The sequence below is a fragment of the Hemiscyllium ocellatum genome, chromosome 9 (genome assembly GCF_020745735.1).
Source record: "Hemiscyllium ocellatum isolate sHemOce1 chromosome 9, sHemOce1.pat.X.cur, whole genome shotgun sequence".
Lineage (NCBI taxonomy): Eukaryota > Metazoa > Chordata > Chondrichthyes > Orectolobiformes > Hemiscylliidae > Hemiscyllium > Hemiscyllium ocellatum.
The window spans coordinates 21,771,749-21,795,616 of NC_083409.1; the positions used below are offsets into that span (position 1 = coordinate 21,771,749).

The 23,868-nt window shown below is 47.1% G+C and overlaps 1 protein-coding gene and 1 non-coding gene across 2 annotated transcripts in view; both read left to right on the top strand.

The window, feature by feature from the left end:
- Window positions 1-4,504, top strand: part of tnr (tenascin R (restrictin, janusin)) — a 201,861-nt gene extending 197,357 nt beyond the window's left edge. Inside the window, exons 20-21 of the mRNA XM_060830044.1 lie at window positions 3,203-3,366; window positions 4,382-4,504. Of these exons, the coding sequence (XP_060686027.1) occupies window positions 3,203-3,366; window positions 4,382-4,504 (287 nt within the window). The remainder of the gene's footprint in view (window positions 1-3,202; window positions 3,367-4,381) is intronic.
- Window positions 2,653-2,759, top strand: LOC132819217 (U6 spliceosomal RNA). The gene has a single exon (XR_009645056.1). It is a non-coding gene; the product is annotated as a U6 spliceosomal RNA (small nuclear RNA).
- Window positions 4,505-23,868: the final 19,364 nt, after the last annotated feature.

Sequence of the window (23,868 nt, forward strand, 5' to 3'; positions counted from 1 at the left end):
ATCTTCTTACAAATTTGCTTCTCAATTTCCCGTTGACTATTGGGGGGCTATAATACAATCCCTATAAAGTGATCATCCCTTTCTTATTTCTCAGTTCTACCTAAATAACTTCCCTTAGTGTACTTCCAGAAATATCTTCTTTAAATACAGCCATAATCCGTAATCAAATCCCTAATTCCCCCTCCTCTCTTGACAACTTTCTACCCTTCCTGTAGCATCCATTCTCTGTAACATTAAGCTGCCAGTCTTATCCATCCCTGAGCCATGTTGCTATAATTGCTATGATATCCCAGTCCCGTGTTCCCAATCAAACCCTGAGTTCATCTGACTTTCCTGTCAGGCCTCTCACATTGAAATAATGCAGTTTAATTTATCAGTCCTACCTTGTTCTCTGCTTTGTCCCTGCCTGCCTTGACTGTTTGACTTGTTCCTTTTCACACTGTACCAGTCTCAGATTGATCTCTTTCCTCACTATCTCCCTGGGTCCCACCCCACCCCCTCCACCTTACCAGTTTAAATCCTCCTGAGCAGTTCTAGCAAATTTCCCTGCCTGTATATTAGTCCCCTTTCAATTCAGGTGCAATCCGTCCTTCTTATACAGGTCACTTCTACCCCAGAAGAGATTCCAATGATTCAAAAATGTAAATCCTTCTCCCCTATAACAGCCCCTCAGCCACACATCCATCTGCTCTATCCTCTCATTCCTACTCTCACTAGCTTGTGGCACTGGGTGTAAACCAGATATTACTACCCTCGAGGAATACTTTTTAAATTCCTACCTAACTTTCTATATTCTGTCCTCAGATTCCCATCCCGTCCCCTTCCTGTGTCATTAGTTCCAATGTGAACAATGACCTCCTGCTGGTCCCTCTCCCACTTTGAGAATACTCTGCACCCTCTCTGAGATATCCTTCATCCTGGGCGGCACGGTGGCACAGTGGTTAGCACTGCTGCCTCACAGCGCCTGTAGATCTGGGTTCAATTCCCGACTCAGGCGACTGACTGTGTGGAGTTTACACGTCCTCCCCGTGTCTGCGTGGGTTTCCTCCGGTTTCCTCCCACAGTCACAAAGATGTGTGGGTCAGGTGAATTGGCCAAGCTAAATTGCCCGTAGTGTTAGGTAAGGGGTAAATGTAGGGGTATGGGTGGGTTGCGCTTCGGCGGGTCGGTGTGGACTTGTTGGGCCGAAGGGCCTGTTTCCACACTGTAAGTCTAATCTGGCACCAGGGAGGCAACACACCATTCCGATGTCTCATTGTTGGCTGCAGAAACACCTGTCTGTGCCTCTGACTAGACGGTCCCCTATCACAATCGATCACGTTGAACCTCATTAGAGTAGAGCCAGTCCCAGAAACTTGGCTATTTGTGCTACATTCCCCTGAGAGCCCATCCGCCCCTACATTTTCCAAACCAGCATTCCTGTTTGAAATGGGTATAGCCACAGGAGACTCCTGCACTACCTGCCCACCCCTCCTACCCTTCCTGGAGGTAATCTATCCACCTGACTGTATCTGCGCTTTTTTATCCCTTCCTATATCTACCATCATCACACCCCCAGCTCCTGTAAAATCCTAATTGCCTCTAACTGCCGCTCCAACTGATCCATGTAATCCAATAAGATTTGCAACCAAACACACTTCCTGCAGATATAATCATTAGTAGCACCAAAATTCTCCCTAATCTCCCACATCCGTCAGGAAGAGCACATCCCTCTGCTAAAGGCCATCTTTGCACCTTAACAATCTACAGACCCAGAAAATAGCACAATCTTTGGGGTGGCTCAGTGGTTAGCACTGCTGCCTTATTATGCCAGAGACCCAGGTTCGATTCCAGCCTCGGGCAACTGTCTGTGTGGACTGTGCACATTCTCCTCGTGTCTGCATGGGTTTCCTCCGGGTGCTCTGGTTTCCTCCCACTGTCACAAAGATATGCAGGTCAGGTGAATTGGCCATGCTAAATTGCCCATAGTGTTACATGCATTAATCAGAGGGAAATGGGTCTGGGTGGGTTACTCTTCAGCGTGGACTGGTTGGGCTGAAGGGCCTGTTTCCACACTACAGGGAATCTAATCTAATCTTGCTGCTCTAAAAGCACTGCTGCAGGATAACTTAGTATCGAGTTTTATATTTTTAATGTTTAATCAAGAGACAGATCACAATAAAGCATATAATCTTTAAAAAAAACACTCTACTTACTAGTGTAGGTTTATAAATAAAAAACAATAAGGTTACACTTCAAAAATAAGCCACTTATCTGTAGTCTTGCGATAAGCATCCTGCACACAGGTTCCTCCAAGGTCAGTGGTGAAGTTCACTGTTTGTTTATTTTTCTTAGAAGAGCATGAATGCCCAGAGATACTTCAAACTAAACAGCAGAGGCAGTCAGCTGGGCAGGTTCACTGCCTGGTCACACGGCTGTGCAGGCTAACTTCTCAGTTTTTTTTTCACCTTCTGCAATGGTGTCTGCGCTCTCTCTCTCTTCCGCCTTTTTTTTAAGTGCTATTGTTTTGATTTTTTTTTCCAAAATAATGCAGCAGCTTATCAAACTGCACCAAGAATTCAAGGAAAGTAGCTTCAACACTGAAAATGCCTCTTACAACCACAATTTCTTTCCCTTCCTCCATCTTGGATTACCCAGAATCCTTTCAATATTGTGCTCACTTCAGTAGCACACAGGCTAAAATTGGAACGATACAGTGAAGATTATCAGGGCCCCTGCGTAAGGATGATGGGTCATTTTGTGAAGCGTTCCATATTTTGCACTTTCACCAAGGTGGCATAGAAGATCAGTGGTTAGTACTGCTGCTTCATAGCTCCAGGGACCTGGTTCGATTCCAGCCTCGACTAATTATCTGTGTGGAGTTTGCACATTGTCCCTGTGTCTGCGTAGATTTCCTCCGGGTGCTCCCGTTTTCTCCCATAATCTAAAGATGTGCAGGTTGAGTGAATTGGCCATACTAAATTGCCCATAGTGTTCAGGAATGTGTAGGTTAGGTACATTGATCAGGGGTAAATATAGGATAATGAAATAGGTCTGGGGTGGGTTGCTCTTCGGGGGATCAATGTGGGCCTGTTTCCACACTGTAGGGATTCTATGTGAAAAGGAATTACATGCAAGTGTACGACGAAAAAGCAAGGAAACACAAATTAGCTGAACTGTCACATTCTGTTCTGTAAATGACTGTACATTTCTATGTCCACAGGGGACTCCCTCTCCTATCACCAGGGACGCCCATTCTCCACCAAGGACCGGGACAATGACGTGGCAATCACAAACTGTGCCTTGTCTTACAAGGGAGCCTGGTGGTATAAGAACTGTCACCGTGCTAATCTCAATGGAAAATACGGGGAGAATCGCCACAGTCAGGTAATCAGTGAAGATAGTGTCCGCAAGCTGACAGACTGCAGGGGCCAGGCACAACCTGCCAACGTCAAATTGTCCCCCCCTTCCAGACCGTCTCTAATGGGACATGGGTGTCACTGGTTGGGCCAGTGTTTGTTGTCGTCTGTAACTGCCCTTGAGAAGGTGGGTGGTGACCTGTCTTCTTGAACTGCTGCAGTCCATGGGCTGTCGGCAGACCCATGAGGGAGGGAATGCCAGGAATCTCAACCCGCAACACTGAAGGAACAGTGATATTTTCCCAAGTCACAATTGTGAATTGCTTGGAAGGGAACTTCCAGGGATGGTGTTCTCATGCATCAGTTGCCTTGAGCTGGCTGGTGGGACAGGGGATGAGTTTTGTTCAAGAGATTTGAGGATGGGGGGAAATTGGTTGGTAAGGTGACTCAGTGGTCAGCACTGTTGCCTCACAACACTCGGGAGCTTGGTTCAGTTTCAGCATCGGTGACCGTCTGTGTGGGTTTCCGCCAGGTGCCCGGTTTCCTCTCACAGTCCAAAGATGTGTAGATTAGATGGATTGGTCACACTAAATTGTCCTGTGGTATCCAGAGATGTGTAGGTTAGGTGGATTAGCTGTGATAGAGGTGGGGTTACAGAGATGGGGCAGCTGGTCAGGATAGGTTGTTCTTCAGGAGGTCAGTGCAGACTCGATGGGCTGAATAATCTCTTTCCATACTGTTATAATTCTATGAACGTGAGGAAGAACAGCAAATGGTAATAACCTGGAACTGTCTGCCCACAAGGGGTGGTGTACGGAGGTGGAGACAATGACACTAGAGAGAGACAATCTTACAAAGTAACAGGGAGAGCAGAGGGAGTGAGATTCCACAGAGAAATAATATGGACTGGATGGGATGAATGGACTCCCTCCATGCTGTAATGGCCATATTATTTTGTGCTGTTCTGTTTAATATGAGCGGATTGATATTGGTGCATGACTTTGCCTTGGTTCCTGTCTGATCTCGCCCTTTTGCCTTTCCAGGGTATAAACTGGTTCAGCTGGAGAGGTCACGAACTGTCCATTCCATTTGTTGAGATGAAGGTGCGGTCCTTCAACTTCAGAGCAATGATGTGGAGAGGCAACCACTCCCTGCCTTTACAATGAGCTTGCTTGGAAACTAGCTGCAGTCTGAACTGGAGGGTGTGAGTGCCAACGCTCAGAAAATGATTCCTCACAGTTAGAGACCCGTCCCACCGAAGGCTGACAAACAGGAACAACCCGCCCCTTTATATTCACACCGAGACTTGCCAGGTCCCAGTACAAAGATTTGCTGATGAAATGACCCCCCACACCCCGCGACGGGCTGAGGATATTCCCAATATCCTATACCTGAGGCTCAGCTGGAATGTTTCAGCAAGGCCCACCCTCTGGATGTTTGGGATTCCTTTGGAGCTGGCCCCTTTCTCTCCCTCTCACTCTGTGCAGTGCTCCATACACCATTCACAATGACCTGTCTGTACTCGGCCAGCACAAATAGATATCCCACCCCTGCCTTCAGCTTCTTTACATTGTGCCCTGGGTCACTGCATTTTGAAAGCACCGGATTAAAAAGAAACACCGTGCAGTTTCCTGGAGCAGGCAATGTTTAACCTTCCATGAAAACAGCCAAGAGGTACCAGCCTCCCAGAGCCTTGCTCCAGGGACTGTTACTGGAAGCTGCGACAGGGAAACCCGCCCAGGGACTTGGGAGTTGAGTTCAGGGCCACTGAAGAGATTTAGCACAACGAGTTTAGGTCTCATTCAGCAGCAAGAGGTGAAAGGGGAGAGGGAGCAGGGAGAAAGGAGAGCAACAGTTAACAGAGGAGAGCAAAATCAATCGGTTTATACATTGCAATGTTTTGATGCAACAGGCCAGCAAATTGAATTTCCCTGTGATACACTGGTTCATGTACACAGCCCTCCCTGTGTGACACATTGGTTAGAGTACACAGTTCTCCCTGTGTCACACCGGTTAGCATGCACAGCTCTCCCTGTGACATACTGATCAATGTACACAGCTCTCCCTGTGACACCCGGATCAATGTACGCAGCTCTCCCTGTGAAACACCGGTCAACGTACACAGCTCTCCCTGTGTTACACCGGTCAATTACGCAGCTCTCCCTGTGACACACTGATCAATGTACGCAGCTCTCCCTGTGTTACACCGGTCAATTACGCATCTCTCCCTGTGACCCACTGATCAATGTACGCAGCTCTCCCTGTGACCCACTGATCAATGTACGCAGCTCTACCTGTGACCCACTGATCAATGTACGCAGCTCTCCCTGTGACACACTGATCAATGTACGCAGCTCTCCCTGTGTCACACTGATCAATGTAGGCAGCTCTCCCTGTGTCTCACTGATCAATGTACGCATCTCTTTCTGTGACACACTGATCAATGTACACAGCTCTCCCTGTGACCCACTGATCAATGTACGCAGCTCTCCCTGTGTCACACTGATCAATGTACGCAGCTCTCCCTGTGACACACTGATCAATGTACGCAGCTCTCCCTGTGTCACACTGATCAATGTACGCAGCTCTCCCTGTGACACACTGATCAATGTACGCATCTCTTTCTGTGACACACTGATCAATGTACACAGCTCTCCCTGTGTCACACCTATCAATGTACGCAGCTCTCCCTGTGTCACACTGATCAATGTACGCAGCTCTCCCTGTGACACACTGATCAATGTACGCATCTCTCCCTGTGACCCACTGATCAATGTACGCAGCTCTCCCTGTGACCCACTGATCAATGTACGCAGCTCTCCCTGTGACCCACTGATCAATGTACGCAGCTCTACCTGTGACCCACTGATCAATGTACGCAGCTCTCCCTGTGACACACTGATCAATGTACGCAGCTCTCCCTGTGTCACACTGATCAATGTAGGCAGCTCTCCCTGTGTCTCACTGATCAATATTCACAGCTCTCCCTGTGTCACACAGATCAATGTACACAGCTCTCCCTGTGACACACTGATCAATGTACGCATCTCTCCCTGTGACACACTGATCAATGTACACAGCTCTCCCTGTGACACACTGATCAATGTACACAGCTCTCCCTGTGACACACCGGTCAATATACACAGCTCTTCCTGTGTCACACTGATCAATATACACAGCTCTCCCTGTGACACACCGATCAATGTACGTAGCTCTCCCTGTGTCACACTGATCAATGTACGCAGCTCTCCCTGTGTCACACTGATCAATATACACAGCTCTCCCTGTGACACACTGATCAATGTACGCAGCTCTCCCTGTGACACACCGGTCAATATACACAGCTCTTCCTGTGTCACACTGATCAATATACACAGCTCTCCCTGTGACACACCGATCAATGTACGCAGCTCTCCCTGTGTCACACTGATCAATGTACGCAGCTCTCCCTGTGACACACTGATCAATATACACAGCTCTCCCTGTGACCCACTGATCAATATACACAGCTCTCCCTGTGACACACTGATCAATGTACGCAGCTCCCCCTGTGACCCACTGATCAATGTACACCGCTCTCCCTGTGTCACACTGATCAATGTAGGCAGCTCTCCCTGTGACACACTGATCAATGTACGCAGCTCCCCCTGTGTCACACTGATCAATGTACGCAGCTATCCCTGTGTCACACTGATCAATGTACGCATCTCTTTCTGTGACACACTGATCAATGTATGTAGCTCTCCCTGTGTCACACTGATCAATGTACGCAGCTCTCCCTGTGACACACTGATCAATGTACGCAGCTCTCCCTGTGTCACACTGATCAATGTACGCAGCTCTCCCTGTGACCCACTGATCAATGTACGCAACTCTCCCTGTGTCACACCTATCAATGTACGCAGCTCTCCCTGTGTCACACTGATCAATGTACGCAGCTCTCCCTGTGTCACACTGATCAATGTACACAGTTCTCTCTGTGTCACATTGGTCAATGTACGCAGCTCTCCCTATGACACACCGGTCAATGTACGCAGCTCTCCCTGTGTCTCACTGATCAATATTCACAGCTCTCCCCGTGTCACACAGATCAACGTACACAGCTCTCCCTGTGACACACTGATCAATGTACGCAGCTCTCCCTGTGACACACCGGTCAATATACACAGCTCTCCCTGTGTCACACTGATCAATATACACAGCTCTCCCTGTGACACACCGATCAATGTACGCAGCTCTTCCTGTGTCACACTGATCAATGTACGCAGCTCTCCCTGTGACACACTGATCAATGTACGCAGCTCTCCCTGTGTCACACTGATCAATATACACAGCTCTCCCTGTGACCCACTGATCAATATACACAGCTCTCCCTGTGACACACTGATCAATGTACGCAGCTCTCCCTGTGTCACATTGATCAATGTACACAGCTCTCCCTGTGTCACACTGATCAATGTACGCAGCTCCCCCTGTGACCCACTGGTCAATGTACACCGCTCTCCCTGTGTCACACTGATCAATGTAGGCAGCTCTCCCTGTGACACACTGATCAATGTACGCAGCTATCCCTGTGACACACTGATCAATGTACGCATCTCTTTCTGTGACACACTGATCAATGTACGCATCTCTTTCTGTGTCACACTGATCAATGTACACAGCTCTCCCTGTGTCACACTGATCAATGTACGCAGCTCTCCCTGTGACACACTGATCAATGTACGCAGCTCTCCCTGTGACACACTGATCAATGTACACAGCTCTCTCTATGACACACTTATCAATGTACACAGCTCTCTCTATGACACACTGATCAATATACACAGCTCTCCCTGTGTCACACAGATCAATGTACACAGCTGTCTCTATGACACTTATCAATGTACACAGCTCTCCCTGTGACATACTGATCAATGTACGCAGCTCTCCCTCTGACACACCGGTCAATGTACACAGCTCTCCCTGTGACACACTGATCAATGTATGCAGCTCTCCCTGTGACACATGGGTTGATGTACACGACTCTCCCTCTGTGATGCACTCGTCAGTATACGCAGCTCCCCCGTGTCACACTGATCAGTGAACACTGCTCTCCTGTGTGATCCATTAGTCAGTGAACATGTGTCCTACACTGGCCAGTGTTTACAGATCTCCTAGTATGACACTCTGGTCAGCATAGATGGCTGTCGCTGTGTGATGTCCTTTAAGTGAACATTGGCCTTCTTGCGGGATGTGTACACAGCTCTCCCCGTGTGATGCACTGGTCGGCATAAACAGCTTTCCATGAAATGTACTGGTCAGTGTACACGGCTCTCCCCGTGTAACACACTGGTCAGTGTACACTGCTCTTATGATGCACTGGTCAATATACACAGCTCTCCCTGTGGTATATACTGATCAGTGTACACAGCTCTCCCCATGTGACACACTGGTCAGCATACATGGCTTTCCACGTGATGTACTGGTCAGTGTACACGGCTCTCCCTGCGTGACGCACTGGTCAGTGTACACGGCTCTCCCTGTGTGCTACACTGGTCAGTGTACACAGCTCTCCCTCTGCCACATTCTCCATGGAAGAGCATATTTATTCTTCCATTTGTCAGTGTTATTGATGTGTGGTGCTTTGTTGTTCAGGGATTTTGCCTCTCGATACTTCTTGTCCTCAGCTAACCCACTGTGGATCTCCCAATCTGTGGACCACTCAAATCGGGTCATTTTTTCCTGGTTCGTCATGCTGGCTGGCAAATTTGCTTATTCGCTCAATCACTGCGCAGTCTGCCGGAAAAGGGGCTGGATCGGTGTTATATTTGCTGATAATATCCTGCTGTGCTTGCTGGTCCATCTCTTACAGTATTGCACTCTCTACACAGTACCATCAGGTCCCAGCTTCCCAACACTGCTGTAGATCAGAGTTAAGTCTTTTCACAAAACAATCCTGTTTGCGACAGGTTAACTCTTTCCCCTGTGGTAACACTTTGTAAATGCACGCATCTCTCTGCATCCCTCAGGACTTGACTTTCCGCAGCAATGGTGCACGACAGGTCCTCAATGAGCAGCTTCAGATTCCTCATCCATTTTGTATTGTTTGGAATAGAACTGGAATATAAACAACTGTCTCTGTAATCACTGACTCCGCTGGTGCTATCTATTCACATCTCAATCACATCTCAAACCGGAGGGATGGGATCAATCGGCAAAGCAATCTCTGCAAATTGGTTTTGAACTTAGTTTGAGAAAGGAAATAGTAAAATAATTAACTGAATTAACAGGACACTAAATTAATAACACGCTGTAAATTGAAGACAGGTTAAATTGAAAACATACTGAATTAAAAATTTGTTGCAAATTTAGGTGGAGGCAAGACAAGAACAGCAAGGGTAAAAAGACATTGATAGGAGTAGTGTGCAGACCCCCACACAGTCGCTACACTGTAAGATAGGGTATGAGTCAATTAACAAAAGAAAATCGACGCAGGAGTAGGCCATTCTGCCCTTCGAGCCTGCACCACCATTCAACCATTCAATATGATCATGACTGATCATCCTTAATCAGTATCCTGTTCCTGCCTGATCTCCATAACCCTTGATTCCACTCTCCTTGAGAGCGCTATCCAACTCTTTCTTAAATGAATCCAGAGACTGGGCCTCCACGCCCTCTGGGGCAGAGCATTCCACATAGCCACCACTCTCTGGGTGAAGAAGCTTCTCCTCATCTCTGTCCTAAATGGTCTACCCTGTATTTTTAAGTTGTGTCCTCTGGTTCGGTACTCCCCATCAGTGGAAACATGTTTCCTGCCTCCAGAGTGTCCAATCCTTTCATAATCTTATGTCTCAATCAGATCCCCTCTCAGTCTTCTAAACTCAAGGGTGTACAAGCCCAGTCGTTCCAGTCTTTCAACATAAGGTAGTCCCGCCATTCCAGGAATTGACCTCATGAACCTACACTGCATTCCCTCAATAGCCAGAGTGTCTTTCCTCAAATTTGGAGACCAGAACTGCACACAGTACTCCAGATGTGGTCTCACCAGGGCCCTGTACAGCTGCAGAAGAACATTTTTGCTTCTATACTCAATCCCTCTTATTATGAAGGCCAGCATGCTATTAGCCTTCTTCACTACCTGCTGTACCTGCATGTTTGCTTTCATTGACTGGTGTACAAGAACACCCAGATCTCTCTGTACTGCCCCTTTACCTAAATTGATTCCATTTAGGTAGTAATCTGCCTTCCTGTTCTTGCCACCAAAGTGGATGACCATACATTTATCCACATTAAACTGCATCTGCCATGCATCTGACCACTCACCTAACCTGTCCAGGTCATCCTGTAATCTCCTAACATCCTCCTCACATTTCACCCTGCCACCCAGCTTAGTATCATCAGTAAATTTGCTAAAGTTATTACTAATACCATCCTCTATATCATTAATATATATTGTAAAAAGCTGCGGTCCCAGCACTGATCCCTGCGGTACCCCACTGGTCACTGCCTGCCATTCCAAAATGGAGCCGTTTATTACTACTCTTTGTTTCCCTTCAGCCAACCAACTTTCAATCCAAGTTAGTACTTTGCCCCCTAACTTTGCTGACTATTTGTGCTCACTAACCTCCTATGTTGGACTTTATCAAAAGCCCAGGTACACTACATCTACTGGATCTCCCTCGTCCATCTTCAGAGTTAAATCCTCAAAAAATTCCAGAAGATTAGTGAAGCATGATTTCCCCTTCATAAATCCATGCTGACTCTGACCTATCCTGTTACTACTATCCAGATGTGTCATAATTTCATCCTTTATAATAGACTCCAGCATCTTTCCCACCACTGAGGTCAGACTAACTGGCCTATAATTTCCTGCTTTCTCTCTCCCACCTTTCTTAAAAAGTGGTACAACATGAGCCACCCTCCAATCTGCAGGAACTGATCCCGGAGCATTTAAAAAGAATAGAGCAATAATTGTGGGTAACTTCAACCCAATCAACATGCCATTGAATTTATAAAGTGCATTAAAAGCAACATGTCATGGAGCCAACCAGGGAGTGGACTATCTTGGTATTGGCTAATGAGGCAGTTTTAATAAAAACATCGCAGAGTAAAAAATCCCCGAGGAAATAGTGATCATAAAGTAGCATGTAATACATAATTTGAGAGTGAGAAAGTTTGACTGGAAACAGCTATGTTTAACTTAAATAAAGGAAATTGTAATGAAATGAGGATAGAGTTAGTAAAGTAGACTGGGCAAATAGTTTATCAGGAATGACCATAAGCAAGCACTTTGTGATTCTCAGCAAGAATGCATCCCAGTGAAGAAGAAGATTGTAAGAGAGGGATAACTTGGCCATGGCTAACTAAAAGGGTTGAGGAAGTATAAAGTTGACTGGGATAAATTCAGAATCCAGCAAAGCAGGATGAAAAAGATAATAAAGAAAGAGAAAATAAACTATGAGGGCAAACTAGCAAGTAATATGAAAACTGATAATAAGAGCTTCTATGAAAGGGAAGAGAGAGGTCAAAATGAACTTTCATGGCGCTATGAACTTGCACCATCAGATCCCTCTGTATATCAATGCTCCTGAGGATCCTGCCATTTGCTGTACATTTTCCTCTTGTACTTGACCTCCCCAAAAGGAGAGCACGATGGTTCAGTGGTTAGCATTGCTGCCTCACAATGCCAGGGACCCGGGCTCAATTCCACCCTCCAGCGACTGTCTGTGTAGAGTTTGCATGTTCTCCCTGTGTTTACATGGGTTTCCTTTGGGTGCTCCAGTTTCCTCCCACAGTCCAAAGACGTGTAGGTTTAATGGATTGGCCATTCCAAATTGACCATGGTATCCATGGATGTGCAGACTAAGTGGGCTAGACATGGGGAATGCAAGTTATAGGGATTGGCATGTGTTGGGGGTGGGGTGGGGGTCAAGTTTGGTGCTCTTCGGAGAGTTAGTTGGGCTGAATGGCCTCTTCCACATTGTAGGGATTCTATGAAAATGCTTCACCTCAAACTTGTCCAGATTAACCTCCATCTGCCATTTCTCTACCCAACTTTCCAACTGATCTATATGCTGCCATATCATTTGATAATCTTCTTCACTATCCACAACTCCATCAATTTTCATACCATTTGCAAATCTACTGATCAGACCACCTACACCTTCATCCAAATCATTGCTATTTATTACAAACAACAGGGCTCTGATCCTTCCATTGATCCTACCTCTAAAAATAATGGATATAAAAGTTCTTGGATTCTGCAAAGTACAGGAGGGTTGGAACACTGTCAGTGTGACACCCCTATTCAAAAGGAGAGGGAGGTAAAATATAAGTAACTATAGGCCAATTAGTCCAGCATCTATTATTGGAAAAGCATTGGAATCAATTAGAGAGGAAATACTCGCAACATATTTGGAAAATCATTATCTAATCAAATAGTGTCAGCATGATTCATGAAAGGAAATTACATCTGACTAATTTATCAAAGCTTTTTGGGGAACTCTCAACCTGAGTGGTTAGAGGGAAAACTGTAGATGTGTTGTACTTGGACTTTGTTTTCTATCAAAACTTCTGTGGTTACCACTGACCAGAAACTCAACTCAACTCACCACATATAGGCAATGGCTACAAAATCAGGTCAGAGGTTAGGAATACTGTGGTGACTAACCCACTTCCTGATTCCACAAAAGGGATATAGGTTGGCCAACATTTATTTCCCACCCCTATTTGCCCTTGACAAAGTGATGGTGAGCTGCCTGCTTGAACAGCTGCAGTCTGTCAGCTATGGGTTGACCTACAATGCTGTTAGGGAGGGAATTCCAAGATTTTGACCCAACAACAGTGAAGGAATGGTGGTATATTTCCGGATGGTGAGTGGCTTGGAGGGAACTTATGGAGGAAGGTGTTCCTATGTATCTGTTGCCCTTGTTCTTCTAGACAGAAGTGGTTGTGTGTATGGAAGATACTGTTTCAGAATTTTTGATGAATTTCTGCAGTGCATCTTATAGATAGTACACACTACTGCTCCAGAGCATTGTTGGTGAAGGGAGTGGATGTTTGTGGATATGGTGCCAATCAAACAGGCTGCTTTGGATGGCGTCAATCTTCTTGAGTGTTGTTGGAATTGCATCCATCCAGGCAAGTGGGGAGTATTCCATCACACTCCTGACATGTGTCTTGAAGATGGTGGACAGCCTTTCAGGAGTCAGGAGGTGAATTCAGTTGGGTTTCTGGTCTTAGTGGGAAATTCATTGATTGTATCACCATTGAATATCAAGGGGTGCTGAGTAGATTGTCTCATTGCTGATGCTCATAGCCTACCATTTATGTGGCACGAGTATTACTTGCCACTTCTCAGCCCAAGCCTGGATATTGTCCAGATCTTATTGCATTTGCATATGGACTGCTTCAGTATCTGAGCAATTGCAAATGGTGCTGAACATTGTGTAATCATCAGCAAACATTTCTACTTCTGACCTTATGATGGAGAAAAAGTCATTGATGAAGTAGTTGAAGATGGTTGGGCCTAGGACACTGCCCTGAGGAACTCCTGCAGAGATGTCCTGGAGCTGAGATACTGACCTTGAACAACCACAACCATCTTCCTATGTGCCTGGTGTGACTCTAACCAGTGGAGAATTTGCCCCATGATAGTCATTGATTTTAGTTTTGCTAGGACTTCTTGATGCCACACTCTGTCAAATGCAGCCTTGAGGTCAAGGGCTGTAATTCTCAGCTCACCTCTGAACTTCCGCTCTTTTGTCCATATTTGAGCCATGGGTTTAATGAGGTCAGGAGATCAGTGGCCCTGGCAGAACCCAAACTGACCATCAGTGAGGAGGTTATTACTGAGTAGTTATTGCTTGACAGCAATGATGATGACACCTTCCATCACTTTACTGATGACCAAGAGCAGATTGATGGGGCGGTAATTGGCTGGGTTGGATTTACCCTGCTTTTTTGGTACAGGACATACTTGGACAAGATTCCACATCATCATGTAGATGCCTGTTTTGAAACTATACCGGAACAGCTTGGCTAGGGGAGCAGCAAGTTCTGGAGCATAAGTCTTCAGTATGATTGTCGGAATGTTGTCAGGGCCAGTAGCCTTTGCAGCATCCAATCCCTCCTTTTCTTGACAGCATGTGAATTGGCTGAAGACTGGTGTCTGTAATGCTGGGGATCACTGCAGGAGGCCAAAATGGATCATCTGGCTGAAGACTAATGTAATTGCTTCAGCCTTATCTTTTGTGTTGATATGTTGGACTCTTGCATCACTGAATATAGGGATACTTGGGGGCCCTCCTCCTCCGGTGAGTTGTTTAGTTGCCCACCACCATTCACGACTGGATGTGGCAGGATTGCAGAGCTTCGATCTGATCCATTGGTTGGGGGAATCGCTTAGCTCTGTCCATCACTTGCTGCTTCTGCTGTTTGGCAATGCAAGCAGTCCTGTTAGGTAGCTTGAAATTGTGTTGCTGGAAAAGCGCAGCAGGTCAGGCAGCAGCATCCAAGGAACAGGAGATTTGACGTTTCGGGCATAAGCCCTTCTTCAGGAATGAGGAAAGTGTGTCCAGCAGGCTAAGATAAAAGGTAGGGAGGAGGGACTTGGGGGAGGGGCGTTGGAGATGCGATAGGTGCAAGGAGGTCAAGGTGAGGGTGATAGGCCGGAGTGGGGTGGGGGGCGGAGAGGTCAGGAAGAAGATTGCAGGTTAGGAAGGCGGTGCTGAGTTCGACTGATTTGACTGAGACAAGGTGGGGGGAGGGGAAGTGAGGAAACTGGAGAAATCTGAGTTCATCCCTTGTGGTTGGAAGGTTCCTAGGTGGAAGATGAGGCTCTCTTCCTCCAACCGTCGTGTTGTTATGTTCTGACGATGGAGGAGTCCAAGGACCTGCATGTCCTTGGTGGAGTGGGAGAGGGAGTTGAAGTGTTGAGCCACGGGGTGGTTGGGTTGGTTGGTCCGGGTGTCCCAGAGGTGTTCTCTGAAACATTCCGCAAGTAGGCGGCCTGTCTCTCCAATATAGAGGAGGCCACATCGGGTGCAGCGGATGCAATAGATGATGTGTGTGGAGGTGCAGGTGAATTTGTGGCGGACTTGGAAGGATCCCTTGGGGCCTTGGAGAGAAGTAAGGGAGGAGGTGTGGGCATAAGTTTTGCATTTCTTGCGGTTGCAGGGGAAGGTGCCGGGAGTGGAGGTTGGGTTGGTGGGGGGGTGTGGACCTGACGAGGAAGTCACGGAAGGAGTGGTCTTTTCGGAACGCTGATGGGGAGGGGAGGGAAATATATCCCTGGTGGTGGGGTCGGTTTGGAGGTGGCGGACATGACGGCGGATGATACTTGTATATGGAGGTTGGTGGGGTGGTAGGTGAGAACCAGTGGTGTTCTGTCCTGGTGGTGGTTGGAGGGGCGGGGCTCAACGGTGGAGGAGCGGGAAGTGGAGGAGATGCGGTGGAGGGCATCGTCGATCACGTCTGGGGGTAAATTGCAGTCCTTGAAGAAGGAGGCCATCTGGGTTGTACGGTATTGGAACTGGTCCTCCTGGGAGCAGATGCGGCGGAGACGAAGGAATTGGGAATATGGGATGGCGCTTTTACAGGGGGCAGGGTGGGAGGAGGTGTAGTCCAGGTAGCTGTGGGAGTCAGTCGGTTTATAATAGATGTCTGTGTTGATTCAGTCCCCCAAGATAGAAATGGAAAGGTCTACAAAGGGGAGGGAGGAGTCTGAAACGGTCCAGGTGAATTTGAGGTCGGGATGGAAAGTGTTGGTAAAGTGGATGAACTGTTCAACCTCTTCGTGGGAGCACGAGGCAGCGCCGATACAGTCATCGATGTAGCAGAGGAAAAGGTGGGGGGTGGTGCCAGTGTAGTTGCGGAAGATGGACTGTTCCAAATATGCTACGAAGAGGCAGGCATAGCTGGAGCCCATGCAGGTGCCCATGGCTACTCCTTTGGTTAGGAGGAAGTGGGAGGATTGAAAAGAGAAGTTATTCAGGGTGAGGACCAGTTCAGTCAGTCGAAGGAGGATGTCAGTGGAAGGGTACTGGTTGGTGCGGCGGGAAAGGAAGAAGCGGAGGGCTTTGAGTCCTTCATGATGGGGGATGGAGGTGTACAGGGACTGGATGTCCATGGTGAAGATAAGGTGTAGGGGACCAGGGAAGCAAAAATCATGGAGGAGGTGGAGGGCGTGGGTGGTGTCCCGAACGTAGGTGGGGAGTTCTTGGACTAAGGGGGACAGGACCGTGTCAAGGTATGCACAGATGAGTTCGGTGGGGCAGGAGCAGGCTGAGACAATGGGTCGGCCGGGGCAGGCAGGTTTGTGGATTTTGGGCAGGAGGTAGAAACGGGCGGTGCGGGGTTGTGGGACTATGAGGTTGGAGGCGTTGGATGGGAGATCCCCTGAGGTGATGAGGTTATGGATGGTCTGGGAGATGATGGTTTGGTGGTGGGAGGTGGGGTCATGGTCAAGGGGGCAGTAGGAGGAGGTGTCCGCGAGCTGGCGTTTAGCCTCAGCGGTGTAAAGGTCGGTGCGCCAAACTACCACCGCACCTCCCTTGTCTGCCGGTTTGATAGTGAGATTGGAGCGGAGGGAGTGGAGGGCTGCACGTTCCGAGGGTGAGGTTGGAGTGGGTGAGAGGGGTGGAGAGGTTGAGGCGGCATGGGGGCGGATTTGGACATGGTGACGGAGATCGGCGTGGGGGCGGGGTTAGTCGTGGTAACGGTGATCGGCGTGGGGGCGGGGTTAGGTGTGGTGACAGAGAGCGGCGTGGGGGCGGGGTTAGGTGTGGTGACAGAGATCGGCATGGGGCGGAGTTGGCCGTGGTGACGGAGATCGGCGTGGGGGCGGGGTTAGGTGTGGTGACAGAGATCAGTGTGGGGGCGGAGTTGGACGTGGTGAGGGAGATCAGTGTGGGGGCGGGGTTGGGCGTGGTGACGGAGATCGGCGTGGGGGCTGGGTTAGGTGTGGTGACAGAGATCAGTGTGGGGGCGGAGTTGGACGTGGTGAGGGAGATCAGTGTGGGGGCGGGGTTGGGCGTGGTGACAGAGATCGGCGTGGGGGCTGGGTTAGGTGTGGTGACGGAGATCAGTGTGGGGGCGGGGTTAGGTAGCTTCACCAGGTTGACAGCTCATTTTCAGGTATGTCTGGTGCTGCTCGTGGCATGTCCTTCTTCACTCCTTATTGAACTTGTTGATAATGGTTGAATGGGGCCCATGATTGTGTTGAAGTACACTTTTGCTGCTGTGATGATGGTCCAGAGAGCCGCATTGATGCCCAGTCCTGAGTTGATAGATCTGTTCAAAGTCTGTCCCATTTAACATGGTGATGGCGCCACACAACACAATGAAGGTTATTCTTAATGTGAAGGTGGGACTTCATCTCCACAAGGACTGTGCGGTGGTTACTTTTATCCATACTGTCATGGACAGATGCTTCTGCAGCTGGCAGATTGACAAGGATGAGGCCAAGTATGTTTTCCCTTTTAGTGGTTCCCTCACCACTTACTGCAGAAGAGGCCTCGCAGATTTAGGACCTGACCAGCTCAAAAAGTAGTGCTCTTGCCGAATCACTCTTGATGGTGGACATTGAAATCCCCAGAGTACGTTCTGTGTCCTGGCTATCTTCTGTGTTTCCTCCAAGTGTTTTCAACTTGGAGGACAGACTGATTCATCAACTGTGGAAGAACATGTTTTATCTGAAGCCTTGATACTTCATGGGGTCAGGAGTTGGTGTTGAGAACTCCCAGGGCAAATCCCTCCCAACCGTATACCAGTGTTCTGCCACCTTTGGAGTGCCTGTCCTGCCGTTGGGACAGAACATATTCAGTGACGGTGATGGTGATGTCTGGGACATTGTCTGTAAGGCATGGCTCAGTGGTTAGCACTGCTGCCTCACAGCACCAGGGTCCCAGGTTCGATTCCAGCATCGGGCGACTGTCTGTGTGGAGTTTGCACGTTCTCCCCGTGTCTGTGTGGGTTTGCTCCGGTTTCCTCCCACAGTCACAAAGATGTGCAGGTCAAGTGGATTGGCCATGCCCATAGTGTTAGGTGTGTTAGTCAGAGGGAAATGGGTCTGGGTGGGTTACTCTACGGAGGGTCGGTGTGGACTTGTTGGGCTGAATGGCCTGTTTCCGCTCTGTACGGAATCTAATCCAACCTAATATCATGAATATGACCATGTAAAACTGTTGCTCAGCTAATCAGTGAGACAGCTCTCCTAACTTTGGCATTACCCCCCAGATGATGGTCGGGAGGATATAGCAGTTTCAACAGGGCTGTTTTGGTCATTGCCTTTCTGGTGCCAAGGTCGATGCCAGATAGTCTGTTTGGTTTCATTTCTTTATTGAGACTTTGTCGCAACTGATACAGCTGAGTGGCTTGGTAAACCATTTCAAATGGCAGTTTTGGTCGGGAGTCACATGTAGGCCAGACCAAGTGAAGAGGGCAGATTTCCTTCCTTGGCATCAGTGAACCCGACAGGTTTTTTTCCAATAATCAACAATGGTTTCATAATTATCACTAGATTCTTAATTCCACTCTTAATTTGTTTTTATTCAAATTCAAATTCCACCATCCACCATTCCACCACCATAATGTAGACTCAAACCCAGGTCCCCAGAACATTAGCTGAGTTTCTGGGCTATTGTCATCACCTCCCCTTCCAGAAGGTGTTCAACAAGGTATCTCACAGAATGACAAGTCATAAGAACCAATGGGGGAGGAGGTAGTACATTGCCAAGGATAGAGAATAGGCAAGTGACAGGAAACAGTGAATGGGGATAAGGGATTCTTCTTCAGGTTGGTGACCTGGAACCATTGGACTCCTCAGAGATCAGTGCTGGGACCGCAACTGTTTACAATATATCTTAATGACTTGAAGGAAGGAAGCAAGTGCACTGCAGACAAATTTGAGGATGACACAAAAAGAGGTGGTAAGATGAATTGCAAGAGGGATACAAACAGTTTACAGTGAGATAAGGCTCGGTTCAGTCAGTGGACCAAAATGTTGACAAATGGAACATAATGTGGAAAATGCTAAGTTGTTCATTTTGAAGGAAGAACAATAGAACAGAATATTATTAATAGGAAGGGTTTGGAGGGATATGGGCCAGGTGCAACTAGATTGGGTTGGGATATCTGGTCAGCATGGACAGGTTGGACCGAAGGGTTTGTTTCCATGCTGTACATCTCTATGATTCTATGATTCTACTCAAATGGAGAAAAATATGCAGAAACATGCCATAAAAAAAGGATATGGGGGAACTTGTGCATGGAATACAGCAAGCTAGCATATAGGTGCAGCAGGGAATCAGGAAGGGTATTGGAATGTTGTCCCTTATCCTAGGGAATTGGAGTGCAAGAGTAGGGAAGTCTTATTGCAACTGTTCAAGGTGCTGGTGAGACCACATTTGGAGTACTGAGAGCATGTCCCCTTATAGAAAGAAAGATAACATTTCATTGGAGATAGTTCAGAAAAGGTTCACTGTGATGATCTCTGGGACAGAGGCGTTGTCTCATGAGCAAAGGTTAAACAGGTTTATAGGTTGCTCAGGTTGAGAGTCTCCTCACTGGAGTTTAGAAGAATGAGAGATGCCCTCATTGAAACATATCGGATTCTTAAAGAGCTTGACACAGTAAATTTTGTGAGGATGTTTCCCCTCACGGGAGAGTCGAAGAGCAGACGGCAGAGTCTCAGGGAGAAAGTAAGGGCTGCAGATGCTGGAGCTCAGAGTCAAGAGTGTGGTGCTGGAAAAGCACAGCAGGTCAGGCAGCATCTGAGAAGCAGGATAATTGACATTTCGGGTGTAAGCCCTTCATCATCAGCCCTCATTCCTGATGAAGGGCTTAGGCCCGAAACGTCGATTCTCCTGCTCCTCGGATGCTGCCTGACCTGCTGTGCTTTGCCATCACCGCAAAAGGGCTGAGATGAGAATAAAGACTGAAATGAGGAGGAATTTCTTCTCTCAGAGGGTTGTGAGTCTTTGGAACTCCTCATCACGGAGAACTGTGGGGAGAAGAGTCCTTGCGTATATTCAAGGCTGAGATTGATAGATCCTTTGATTCATCAGGGATTCAAAGGGTGACGGCAAAAGGACAGGAAAGTGGACATGAGGAATGTCGGATCAGCCTGACTCATTTGAGGGGCCAAATTGCTTAATCCTGCTCCTTTGTCTTATGGACCTATGGTAAATTGAAACTATACAATTAATGACATCCCATTAATTAATAATGCACAAAATTAATAAAGTAATAATACTCTATATTGAAGGCAGAGAAAATGGAAAATATACCAACTTAATAAAACATCATGGATTAAGAACACATTGTGAATTATTAATACAATTGAGTATTTCTTACAAAACAGATATTCTGACTTATTGGGCAGGTGGGTGAAGTGCTACAAACAACTTGAAGCAAGTTTTCACTTATAATGTGGAGGATCCCCTTCCAGACCCTCGCAGATGAATTGCAAAGCAGTGACTATGTGTTCATTTGACATCGCTGGCCTGTTGGCCAAGGTAGCATTCAAGGAAGCCTCTGTACTCGAGCACCATATCCTGATAATCCAGATGCACCACCCACTGTGTGAATCGACATCCATTGAGTATATAAACTCAGCAACATGAACAATTGAGTTCAGATCAACGCCACCAAAAAGAGCACAAATCAATGGCGTGGCCATGGGAATCCCACTGCACTCTCACATCTCTGTTTGAGTTTCTGGGAAATGTGTCTTTGATATATTGACAAAAACTCCCTACCCTTTGCATGTTTCCGGTATGGATGATATCTTTGACATATTAGAGTCTGCAGCTGCATGTAAACATAGAGTCATAGAGATGTACAGCACAGAAACAGACCCTTCAGTCCAACTCGTCCGTGCTGACAGATATGCTAACTCAATCTAGTCCCATTTTCCAGCCTATATCCCTCTAAACCCTTCCTATTCATATATCCATCCAAATGCCTTTTAAAAATCTGTATTGTAATTGTACCAGACTCCACCACTTCCTCGAGCAGCTTATTCCATACACGTACCACCCTCTGCGTGAAAAGATTGCTGCTTAAGTCCTTTATAAATCTTTCACCTCTCACCAAATCTATGCCGTCTAGTTCTGGACTCCCTCACCCCAGGGGAAAAACCTTGTCTATTTGTCCTATTCATGCCCACCATGATTTTATAAACCTCCAAATGGTCACCTCTCAGTCTACAACACTCCAGGGAAAACAGTTTCAGGCTGTTCAGTCTCTCCCCATAGCTCAAATCCTGCAACCTACTGACATCCTTGTAAATCTTTTCTGAACCCTTTCAAGTTTCACAACATCCTTCCAATCGGAAGGAGACCAGAATTGCATGCGATATTCCAACAGTGGCCTAACCAATTCCCTGTACAGCCGCAACATGACCTCCCAACTCCTGTACTCAATACTCTGACCAATAAACAAAAGCATACCAAACACCTTCTTCACTATCCTATCTACCTGCAACTCCACTTTCAAGGAGCTATGAACTACACTCCAAGGTCTCTTTGTTCAGCAACACTCCCTAGGAGCTTACTATTAGCTGTATAAGTCCTGCTCTGATTTGCTTTTCCAAAATGCGGCACCTCATATTTATCAAAATTAAACTCCATCAGCCACTTCTCAGCCCATTGGCCCATCTGATCAAGATCCCGTTGTACTCTAATGTAACCTTCTTCACTGTCCACTACGCCTCCAATTTTGGTCTCACCTGCAAACTTACTAACTGCATCTCCTACATTCACATTCAAATCATTTATGTAAATGACAAAAGGCAGTGGATCCTTGTGGCACTCCACTAGTCACAGGCCTCCAGCCTGAAAAGCAACTCTCCACCACCACCCTCTGTCTTCTACCTTCAAGTCAGTTCTGTATCCAAATGACTAATTCTCCCTACATTCCATATGATCTAACTTTGCTAACCAGTATATCATGAGGAACCTTGTCAAACGCCTTACTGAAGTCCATATAGATCAGGTCCCCCGCTCTGCTGTCATCAATCCTCTTCATTACTTCTTCAAAAAAGTCAAGCAAGTTTGTGAGACTTGACTTCCCATGCACAAAGCCATGTTGACTATCCCTAATCAGTCCTCGCCTTTCCAAATACATGTACATCCTGTCCCTCAGGATTCCCTTCAACAACTTGCCCACCACCGACATCAGGCTCACTTGGTCTATAGTTCCCTGGCTTGTCCTTACCACCCTTCTTAAACAGTGGCACCACGTTAGCCAACCTGCAGTCTTCCGGCACCTCACCTGTGACTATCAATGATACAAATATCCCAGCAAGAGGCCCAGCAATCACTTCCCTAGCTTCCCACAGAGTTCTAAGGTACACCTGATCAGGTCCTAGGGATTTATCCATTTTTCTGTGTTTCAAGACAACCAGCACTTCCTCCTCCATAATATGGACATGTTTCAAATATCACCATCCTTTTTCCCCACATTCTATATTTTCCATATCCTTCTCCACAGTAAACACTGATGCAAAATACTTGTTTATTACCTCCCCAATAGTTTGATTAAGGATAGTCAGCATGGCTTTGTGAGGGGCAGGTCATGCATTACAAACCTTATTGAGTTCTTTGAGGAGGTGTCAAGACAAGTTGACGAAGGTCGAACAGTGGATGAGGTGCATATGGATTTCAGTAAGGCATTTGATAAATTCCGCATGGTAGATTCATTCAGAAAGTTAGGAGGTATGGGATGCAGGGAAATTTGGCTGTCTGGATACAGAATTGGCTGGAGTTGGCTGAAAGAAGACAGCGAGTGATACTGGATGGAAAGTATTCCACCTGGAGGTCAGTGACCAATGGTGTTCAGGGATCTGTTGTTGGGCCTCTGCTCTTTGTAGTTTTTGTAAATGACTTGGATGAAGAAGTTGAAGGGGGCTTAGTAAGTTTGCTGATGACACGAAGATTGGTGGTGTTGTAGATAGTGTCGAGGGCTGTTGTAGGTTGCAACAAGACATTGAACAGGATGCAGAGCTGGACTGAGAAGTGGCAGATGGAGTTCAACCTGGATAAATGCAAAGTGATTCATTTTGGGAGGTGGAGTTTGAATGCTGAATCATCAGGAAGACCATCACCAACTTCCTCCCTCTTTGAATGCTGAATACAAGATTAAAGACAGGATTCTTGGCAGTGCGAAGGAACAGTGGGATCTTGTGGTCCATGTACATAAAACTCTCAAAGTCGCCACCCAAGTTGATAGGGATGTTAAGAAAGCGTACGGTGTGTTGGCTTTCATTAACAGGGGAATTGAGTTTAAGAGCCAAAAGGTTTTGCTGAGCTCTATAAAACCCTGATTAAACCACATTTGGAATATTGTGTTCCGTTCTTGTCGCCTCATTATCTGAAGGATGTAGATGCTTTAGAGAGGGTGCAGAGGAGATTTACCAGGATGCTGCCTGGACTAGAGGGCATGTCTTATGAAGAGAGGTTGAGTGAGCTCGGGCTTTTCACACTGGAGGGAAGGAGAGAGGGGACTTGATAGAGATGTACATGGTACTGAGAGGCATAGACAGAGT